General features: G+C 40.2%; 1 protein-coding gene across 3 annotated transcripts in view; it reads right to left on the bottom strand.

The window, feature by feature from the left end:
* Positions 1-1,334: 1,334 nt before the first annotated feature.
* The window catches only part of ABCG1 (ATP binding cassette subfamily G member 1), a 62,729-nt gene continuing 53,103 nt past the window's right edge, over positions 1,335-10,960 (bottom strand). For all 3 annotated transcript variants that reach the window (XM_030020294.1, XM_030020295.2, XM_030020296.1), the window contains exon 15: positions 1,335-10,008. In XM_030020294.1, coding sequence (XP_029876154.1) covers positions 9,780-10,008 — 229 coding nt within the window. In that variant the 3' untranslated portion in view covers positions 1,335-9,779. The remainder of the gene's footprint in view (positions 10,009-10,960) is intronic.

Here is a 10,960-nt window from a genome sequence, read left to right as displayed (position 1 = left end):
CTTCTTCCCTTCCTGATCTATAGACAGTTGGCATGGGGAGGCATCTAGTTTTTGAGACCATAATTCCTTCAATCTAGTATTATTTGCAGGCCTATAAAACATAACATAAAGTATGATCTTTAGAAAATTTAGACAATTAGAAAATTGTCTTGCCATCAGTTCTGAAAATACAATCCTCTTGTGTCCTTAGGGTAATTCATCCTTTAAGCATCACTGCTCATGTCACCCAGGACTGGACGCTTAACTAACTTTTAAAAGTTATGGCTGTTATCTTCGAACTGAGGTGACCAGTGCAGGCAATTTTGTTGCTGTGGTGGTCAGGAGGGGTGGCACAGTACAGCGATGTTGTGTAGGCTTGACCTTAAGTCCAGTACACAAACAGACAGCTTGATAGCATGAAAAGCCACCCAGCCAAACAAAGCATATGGCAAAGTAAGGGACACCTACACTGCAACCCTTCTTGTGACACTGCTGCTCTTGGGGCCTTACACAGGTCGAGTTTTCTGCCCAAGAGTTTCCCTGCCAGTGCAATAGGAAGCAGCAGTCCCAATGTCTCATGGACTGTATTTTGGGAGACAATATGGATCTTCAGGAGAAACATGTGAGGAAGAATACTGGCTTTTTAAACTAGCTGAAGAGACCTTTCATGATGACAGAAATGCGCAGAAGGCTGCAGAAGAACATAGCATGGGTGTTGTGGCTGAACAAGGGAGAACGATGTTTTGTAAAATGGGGAATGGACAGGTGTGACTGCCAGAATAAAACATGGTTTCTCTTCAGCTGGGAACAAGGGAGGAGGAAATGCATACATTCCAGAGTGCCGAACCGGAGGTAAAGAGGGGAATGATCCTTTACTGCCTCCTGTAATGCAAGAGCATGGGGAACATCTGCTGACACTTGGAGGTAGCGTGGTCAAGATGAACAGCAGATAAGTCCGTGGAAGAAAAATCCATCAAAGGCAAGAAAATACAAAGATAAACCCACTGGTTCAGGAAGTCCTCAAATTGTGCAGGGTTTGTCAGGGAAGCACCCCCTGATGCTTACCCTGTTCTTGCACTCTTCCCTGTGCGGTGCTGTTGTTCACCGTCAGGTACTGCGCAATACAGACCTTTGCTCTGAGCCAATGTGACTGCAATTAATGTTTTAAAGAATTTTTACTGCATATTCTGTAATCTACCTGTATTGGGAGTTACCTGAAACCACCACAATGTACATCTGGAACAGGCAATTCGATGTCCTTGCTGGCTGCCAGAACCTAGGAGCAGGCAGTGAAAACGTATCACTACCAATGCACCTACTACTTCCCTTTGAGAGAGAACAGGGACACAGGCATCTGTCTGAAAATAATAACACTTTATTTGAATTTTTTTTGTTACATTATCATAAATGTTCTCTAGTCTCAGAAAACAAAGCCCTAGTTTGGAAAATAATGCACATACAAATCTCTTCTTATGGGTATTAAGTATACAGAAATATACAAAGATTTGTCTATTATTGTAATATATCATCAGAATGCCCCACATCCCACATTTTTACTCAGGTCCACCGTACCGGTAAGCGTAAACTACAAAGGTAACAAGCAACCTGGAAAAGACATGGTTTATATAATATATTTATATATAAGTATATATATATATATCTACAACAGTGCAAATATATCACAGCGTGCAGGCAGCAATAGTCTCTAGAGAAGCATAATAAAATTGATTCATAGTAATGCAAATGCATTACAGAAACAAGAGACAACAATGACATATTAGATATACAGAATATGCACACTTTAGCACGCTGATTTAAAATGATACCTTGCATTGACTCTTGCTTTAAAAACAAAAGAACAAATGTTAAATAATTCAGTAACAGATTCAAGGGCAGTTTCTGACAATAAGGTCAACTGACTCAGATAAGGTATTCCACAAATCTTTACTGACACAGGTAAAGGCTTGGCTACACTGCAGGACTTGTTTGTCTTTTTAGATATATCAATGTAATCTTTTCCTTAAATTTCATTTACTTTTACCGTAATTTAAGTGCATTTTTTCCATATTATTTTAAATTGCTCAACAACTAATTCGCATTTGTAAAGGTTGGTACAATTATCACTGAGGCCAGGAAAGCTGGTTTTTGGAAGTAATAGAAAGGAGTTTGTATAACGATTACCCTAAATGGGCTACTAAAATAAGCTACAGTGTGGTCAGAAAAAAAGACATCACAGATGCCACTGAAGTAAAACACCCCGTCAACCTTAAAAGTAAAGACTTCCATGTTGCCTTGCAATCTGCTTAAAAAGACATTTTAGATTTTTCTTCTTCTTGAAAGAGTAAAGCACACCCATAGATCCAGCACATTAGGCATTCGGTAGCTCAAAAAAGTCTAAAAGTCATCCCTCCAACTCCACCTACCTCACACTGTTCCCAAGCAGCTCATTTTTACACCCCACGTGGACAGCAACCATGAATATCTAGCCATAAGAACACAAGCAATCGGTAAGCATGGGCTAGGCTGCACGGAGGACCCCAGAAAGAAAATGGGTTGACAAAATCTTGATGTATCTTGAAGGCATAAACAATGCAGAGAATGCAGGCTGGCAGGCTGAGCCACGGGGATTTCTTGCGCCAAAGTATACGTGTTTTGACTGGTCACCCTTTGTTTTACTGTGCTGGCAATGGGTCTCAACAGAAATCTAAATCTCTTAAAGGAAGGTCCTACAGTTGACAACTGCATGAAGTTATGGGTCATTGTAAGATTCCAAAGTAATAAAAACACTGAAGCTAGATTTCATTCTCTACAGTACCATTACTCCTTCACAAACTCTATGTGAAATGTGTACAGAAAGAGAAATATGCTAACATATGCACAGAATTACAAGGAAACTTGTTATGCTTGCAGGCTCAACCTGCAACTTTTGGACAGATCCAGAAAGATATCCACAGTTATAAAAAACACTCAGTGGGATATATTACAACAATCTCTTTATGTATTATGAAAACAGGTATTTAAGAACAGGACAGCAGGAGTTGATCCCTGAAAATGCTACTGCCCCTGTCCATGAATAGCAGAGCTCATGATTAACTTCAGTGACACTCAGCACTTAATTTATGCACTCACTAGTGCTGTGTGGCAGTGTCACGGGCACAGCAATGATCAGCCTGTCACAAACTGTTACAGAGGACATGACATGGTATAATTTTCTGCCTACTTCTAGCTCCCAACAGCTTTTCAAATTATCGTACTTTATAAATGGCCTTCCATACAGAACTAAAGGAAAGAAACTCCTGAGCAATTGCACCCTATCGGGCTGTTCTGGTAGGAAAATGGATCATTTTCTCAAAATAAAAGGAACAACATGTAGGACAGTATCTCTGCAGCTACCACTGAGATCCTCTCTGCAGGAATACAGACCGATTATCTACCACAGTCAAACTGCTCTGGAGGAGCCTACAGCTAGCTACTGCCAAAAACAACTTTGATGTTTTCCAATATTCCTGCTTTTGTCAGGGATCTTTGCTGCCCTGGTGAATGTTAAAGGAAACAACAATCCTAACACTCAGAGTTCAGGGTGAAGTCCAGACCTTTTCTAACTTACAGTAGGGCTACAGAAACAAGGTAACTTCAAACACCACATCTACTTGTTAAGTGTCCTATGGTACCCACAATGCAAGATCAGTTTTAACAAGTTTCCATTTTAGCAAGGAATTGCTTGAACTTCCAGCTCCAAAGGCCTAAGCACCAAAGCTTTAAGCTCTGAAGTTGCAACGTACAGGGGCTCATCTCCTCTAACTTGATGTGTCCAGAGCAGATAGGCAGACCATCTAAGGTACCTTCCTAGGCTCCCTCGATACTCAGTGCAAGAGTTATGTACCTCCCTGAGAGCAAACAATACTTTTTTGTCACATTACCTAATTCCCAATCTTCTGCCAGTGCCCAAAACACACGCCTAGGAAAGACCACAAAGGAGATGCTAAGTTCAGTGTGAAGAATTGCCTCTGTAGCTGCCTAGCTAGTCCGCATTAACTAGAGAAGGAGCTTGGGAAACCAGAAGAAATGTGTAAACTACAGCTCAGTAAGTCCGGAAAGCTGAATTACACTGCTAACATTTCAATTTATCCACTTCACGGCTGTTGCAAAAACTGAAACCACACTGGCAAAAAGAGGATCCAGTCCTTCTCCAGCTGACATTGCCCTGAACCCTCCTGGGAACAGGCATGACTTCAAATGTGGCAACTGCTATAATAAAACTCACTGTATGGGCCAGAATTCAAGTCACTAGGAAAAATACGTACCTCAAGGAATTATGGAAGTACCTCAGGTCCATTTGTCCTGGAGATGGACATTTCTTTCCTTTTATTACAGAGAAAAGTAGATGATTAACTTAGACTGGGCCCCTCATTTTTAGACAGCTATGGTTCTGTGAGATAAACTATCTCCAAAACCACTATCCAGCTGATGAAAATTAAAAAGAATTTTAATTTCATTGGCCGAATCACAGTATCCATAGTTAAAAGCAGCATGCGTGTAATTTCCTCTTACTCCACACCTGGATCCCAACAAGTAGGCCAATGCTGTGGCTGGCCACCTGCACCCTGAGCTCTACCCATGCATTCAGAAAGAAGCGCTGCCTCGCTGCTACTCCAGCAACTGATGTCCTTTTCAACCGTGTTCATACTAACTCACAAAGCTTGGCCCAAAACAAGCACAGGCCAAGACAACTGTTCTGTTTGGGAAAGCATTCAAGCTTGTCCTTACATCCCACTCAACCCATGACAGCTGATGGACTTCAAAATCCTCCCTGAATGAGGATACACCAGAGTAGAGCCAGAGCCAGACTGGGCCAGAAAATGCTGTGCTGAACCCCTGTGAAGAAGACTCCAAGCCAGCTTCTGCTGCACTTAGATCAAGGAGCATCAGAGCAGATCCCACAGGTATCAAAAACTCCCCACAGAACTAACTTGACCCCAATGAAGGAGCTGATAACCAACCTGCAGAGCTGCGGGGCTCTCCTGCATTATACAGGACAAACACGCATGATCCTCTCTCCCACACAGCCACCAAAAGAGACTGGACCTGAAGCTCGGTGAGCAAAGGCAATGTGGAAGAAGGTGCAGCAGGCTGCAGAAAGGTACACATGCCATTTGCACCGTCCTCACACACATTTCTGAGGAGCTCTGTTTGGAAACATCATCAGTGCACCTTAAGTTTTTCTCTCTGCCCTTTGTTATCGTTCCTGAATATGATCATCACAGAGCAGGAGACAAAAGAATAAAATCATATTCCAATAAAAGTTATCACTGAAAAATAATTAATTAAAATCCCTTCCTGCTTACTTTGGAAAGTAAAAATAAATGCTGACGTTGTTCAAATGCAAAGCAGTCCTCGATCGGCATTTCTGGTACAGAAAGAAAAAAAAAATAGAAAGTTCATTTTTCCTTACCAAAACTATGCAGATAACAAAAGCAATTATGCAAAGCAACAGTAAGTATACAGAAAAATATATGCTCATCTCCATGCTTGATTTTCATTCTCCTCTTCCCCACAAAGTATTTTGTGATTCAAAAAGATTAATTCAAGATCACTGTAAAGGTGTAATCTCCTAGAGACTAATTCAAAGCAAATGGACTTTTCAGTATAGTCTCCGAGTCCGTTTAGACAGCCAACATCTCAGTCTTCCTGTGCCATACAGCCCTCACCCAGCAAAGCACTTAAGCCTGGACTTTATTTTAAAGACGTTAGTTGTTCCTTTGATTCACATGAGACAATGCAGATGTAAGAAGTTATTAAGACACTTAAGCACTTTGTTGGATCCCATTAAGAGTCAAAAACCTACATCTAGTGTTGAGTAAATAGGACAGACAGGACCTCCTCTGTAAGGATCACTGGGATGGTACAGGTCAGTATGTATCACCATTTTTTCCAGAAACAAATGTTTAATGAAACATTCATTTCTGTTGACAACAGACTTTGACAGAAGAGTAGATCGAAATGTCAGTCACCTGATACATCCAGTATTTGGACTCAAGTGTTCATTATCTCCCACTTACATAACCAGCTCTCCCTATTATGTGTACATATATTCCTCTCCTTTAATGAAAAAAAGATATCTTGGGCTCCAAATATTAAGAAGTGAACAGGATTTCAGCACCAGATATTCTTCTGTTACTGCCTTTGATCCATAAAGACGAAATTTTCTCAGTTTCTTATGTGAGTAGAATCTGCTTTCCAAATCTTTTATTTAATTGTAAATAATAATGTTTTAAGTTCTTTTTAAAAACTTTCAGGGTTTTTCAGATTATATGCAAGTTTCCACAAAGAAAAACAACAAAAAACCATCTGAAGCACCTAAAGTCTTAACTGATGCACATAGTAACCAAAGCAACATGTCAAAACAAGTCGAAATAAAACAAGAAGGCCAACAGAACACTAAAGTCTTCCTGCAATCCCAACAGAAATCATACATTCAGTCTTCAAGAGACCTTTAAAAAGCTTTAGCCTCTTAAGCAACTTTTAGCCATATTGTGACTCGTTCAAATGGTAATAATGGCATTGATTTCAATCAGTTTATGGCTATATAAATTGAGGATTTGACGTCTTTAGAATCTTGCTGGCCTCGTTATTCTTCCACATGAAGCCTCCAGTGCTTCACAATGTGCTTGCTTAACACTACAGCACATGCATGCTCAGTCCATTAACCTGGGAATGCATTTTATACTAGCCTGTTAGGATTTATTTCCACATAAATAGAAAAAAGTCAAGCTGAGACTATGTTAAAAATCTTTGCAGTATATGAAAACATAATTGGGATGGACTTTAAATACTTCTGTCCCACAGTAATGACAAAGGAGATATCATTAGTTAATTTTAGAGCTAAGGAGGGAAAGAATGATTATCTCCTTTATGTGTAGGACTGAGTTTCAAGATAATTAATTTCTTTCTTTACTGGGATACTACAGTCTTAAAGTATTCCTTAGAATAGCAGCTTTCAGCTAAATGCTGCCAGCAGATGGCTGGGAAAAAGTGTATCTAACAAAAAAAGGAGTGACAAAAAATATTCCAGAGCATGCATTTTCTTAGGAACACCCATGGAGGACCAGACTTTTGGCTACCACAATACAATGCAAAGTTACAGTACGAGAGAACATATTACAGACTAGAGATAAAATAAGAAAGTCTACAAACAGAGGAATGGGCACAGATAACAAGACAGTATCCAAGGAACTCATACTGCTAAACTGATCTAGACAGGAGAACACAGCATTGTCATCGTGTAAGTTAACAGTGTTGGAATGTCAGCAAAGTTACTTCATTTGGTACACTGCAATGGATTTTCAATGTGGTATTTGGTAAATGGTGTTGGTAAACACGAACGAGGAACCCTGAAGGTATTTAATGCCACGGGTGTCACACTCTTTCATACTCAGCTAGCCTACAGCTGGACCAGCAGCGTGCAACAGAAGAGTAATTTGGCAAATGTAGTCCTTCGTCTGCTTGCAAACAGCATTTGAACCGCCTGTAACATTCACAAATATTTTGAGAATCTTGAAATAATCAAGGCACATTGTGCCAAGGGATTTCAGCTTGTGACTTATTTAAAAACTGTTCACAATTATGAGTATTACTTAGAATAGCCAAAATTCTTAATTTCTCATATGTGACAGCCATAGAGGTCCATACCTGCTTGTGATTATGCCTGGAAAAGCTCCAGAGCTGTATAAAAGCTTTTGGGGAAAAAAACTATGCAAAGAGGTTGTGTAAGGATTTTTTTTTCTTCTACAGTAAAGATTGACCTTGCTTTCACAGGTCAATCTTATTTTCAGGGAAAGTTGAGCTAACCTTCCTAAAACATGTGACTTGACTTAAAGTCTTCCAGAACACGGGCCTAACTCAAGTGTCCTGAGTTTAACAGATACACGCAGTCTATGTCTGTATTGGTAAATTAAGCAGAGCCTGCGCACGGGCCAGGAAAACTGGGAAACAATTGTCTTCACTGCTAAATGGCAGAGCTGCAGCCCAGCACAGCCAGAGCTTTTCCAGACAATGTTTGGGCTCTGTTTAGAAGTTAGTACAGTACAGGGACCATTTGTATTAGCCCCAGTTGCCTGAGGCCTAACAGAGCTGGCCCTGGCACTATTTAGTTTACTAGTATAGATGTAGGCATGGAGTGTTCAAAAACAGTCTGTGAATTGTGACTGCTGATGGCCAGCAGATGCGCAAGGTCTCTCTTCATCTGCTCTACTGTCATAAGCTGCTGAGCTCCTGAACAGTTTGCTGACATTGAGCTGCTTCCAATCTACAAGACTTCAGCATCCTGGTAGGAATAATGCATTTATAGAATTTGTGGGTCTGTGACACTAAGGTAAATGCACAGTAATGGCAGAAGGTAGTGGAATTCACACAGAAGTTCACCAAGGTGTCCAACATGAGTATGAGCCCCACAGCTTCATTTTGGGTTGAAAATCCAAACCCATGAAAATCAGTGACAAAATTCACATCAACTTGGAACCAGAATTCCCCCTGCCAGGTTTACAAAGGTGAGATACGCAAAATAAATGCATGCTTCTTTCAACGGTTTCATTGGTGTTTAGATCAATTAGCTATTATTTCCATGTTGTGCATGTAGACTTCAGGATGAGAACAAAACTGCTTGGCATAATTAGGCCTGCAGGATTACAAGGTCATTTTCATATTTTGAGGACAGTTCTACATGTAGCATGTTGCAGATATAATGAACACTGCCATATGAGGCAGTTACAAGTGTTTTAACACAATCCCCCAAGCTTTGAGCTGTGGATAGCTCTGGCACTCCATCAGGCTTTAACAATCGCTCAGGCTTTAGGGATAGATTCTGCTTTCACATATTATCAAAAATGAGCCTTGGAGTGCTTCAATTTTTTCATTCGCAGGAGGTAGATCAAACAGATAATGAGCAGAGTTAGCATTTTAAATGTCACAAATATTGAGGATTTAAAAGAACATTTTTTCAATCATTCAGCGACAGCTTGAACATGTCTGACTGCCTGTGCTATCTACTGATGCTTCCAAATATGGACCACAGGTTTAGTGCAGACTCAGAATCTGCCTTTTCCTGCTATCATTACAGTTTTCAGATATGAGACCAGCTCGACAAGTAAAGCACCAGAATTCTAAATTTAGACAGAAACAAAAATAATGACTTGAATCACTTTAGGTTTGTTTTAAAAAAGTATCCATATTAAAAAGATATCTTTAACTTATTAATTAATACATTTACAGACTTTTGGCCAGAAGGGGTAGTTCTGTGGAAAAGAATTGCAAAATAATACATAGAAAACTGCAAAGATGAAACTCTGAATTTAAAAGGATGAGAGAATCCTATTTTCTTTGCATTTCCCATTTTCCCCATCTCATTACCTTGTCAACTATAGGTGACATTATACTATTCTGGCTACCAGGACTAGTATCCTAGTGACCTTACCACGAAATTGGTTTTCATAATGAAAGTTCCTGCAGCCAGGTTTTTTATTACAGTTACACTGCCTTGGTATTGATACTCTGTGGTGTAAAATTCCCTTCTATTTCTTCTTCCTAGTTAAAGCTAGAAAGTGTAATGAAAACATGACCCAACCCAACTGGACTGATTGGCTTAACACTATATGTCCACTATCCCATTGTGGTTCTCTATGGGCTAGGTCCTAACAGCATCTAGCTGGGCACTGAAGACCGGCCTGCCACAGTGAGACAATGTCAAGTGCCCTCTACTGCATGTCTAAAGATCTTCCTACTGCATCATTTTAGCCATTTTTCCTTTACCTCTCTGCTCGGATTTTGTATCTGAGAACAAAATAGGCAATTAGGCGCAGAGAGAAGAAGAAAATTCCAAGAACAATGAAGTCCAGGTAAAGTTTGGCATTTTCTACATCCAGTTCTCTCAGAATGGCCTCTGATTTTTGAAAATGGCAAGTGTCATCTTTGTCACAATGCAAATCTTCTCTATCCAGTCCATAGATGGAGAGAATAACTCCTTCAAACCCATATCTGGAAAGAAGAAAGACGGATTACAACGAAAGTCCTGATGATCTGTTTAGAAGTACTCTACCAGCAATACAATCCCTATGAGAGCTCAGCTGAAACAGCAAGGGGTTCAATATCGTCCTGACACATGTGTCTTGGGGCAAGTTCTATCCCTGTTGCAATCAAGCAAATGACATGTCACTGGCATTTTACATAAGATTGAACAAGGACAGAAGTTTTGCCTTTAACTGCTTCCAGTTAGTGTATAGTACAGTATCTCCAAAGAAAAATGTTAAAATAGAAAGCAGTCTAATTTCAGCTCATATTCAGAAACTCCCCTTTTAAAAGTGACATCATTAATTCAATTTTTAAAAAATAAGCAATGGGGATACAATTATGGTTTGAAGTCACAAATATATTAAAACCAGCATCAATCTAGAACAACTCTTTCCTTCCATGTGCTACAGTTTCACTAACAATGCACAGTTCCCACGTTTCACTAACAATGCACAGTTCCCACGTCTCCCCCTGGCACTGGGTGCACTTAGCATTTGACTTTGCAAGCAGATACACCATCATGGATCCCATGTGTATGATAGCTCCCTCCAGCTTCAGGAGACCCCACATGGGCTAGACAACAGCTTAAGGCCTCATCTTGAACTCTAGCTACTAAATCAGGGGGTCTTTTAATCTTTGATAGGTCTCTGTGTAAGATCTCACTTGCCAAATGAGAGGATATTTTAGCTTGGGTTTTCTCAGTAATAGTGCAGCTTGGGCAGGGTGGGGAAAAGAGGGATGGGAAAATTCACCTCACCTAAGTTCAGCTATAAACATTTAAGTGCCTAGTCTAAACTATCGCTCTGTGCTAGCCTCCAGAGGTTTCCTGATGGCAATCATCCCACCTTAAGATAGCTGTCTCAGCCAGCAAGAGACAGACATAGATAGGATATAAGGTGCCCACGGTTCTTAAAACACT

The sequence above is a fragment of the Aquila chrysaetos genome, chromosome 7, assembly GCF_900496995.4.
Source record: "Aquila chrysaetos chrysaetos chromosome 7, bAquChr1.4, whole genome shotgun sequence".
Taxonomy (NCBI): Eukaryota; Metazoa; Chordata; class Aves; order Accipitriformes; family Accipitridae; genus Aquila; species Aquila chrysaetos.
The sequence above is the reverse complement of the archived record's forward strand: the minus strand, read 5'-3'. Positions and strand labels throughout refer to the sequence as shown.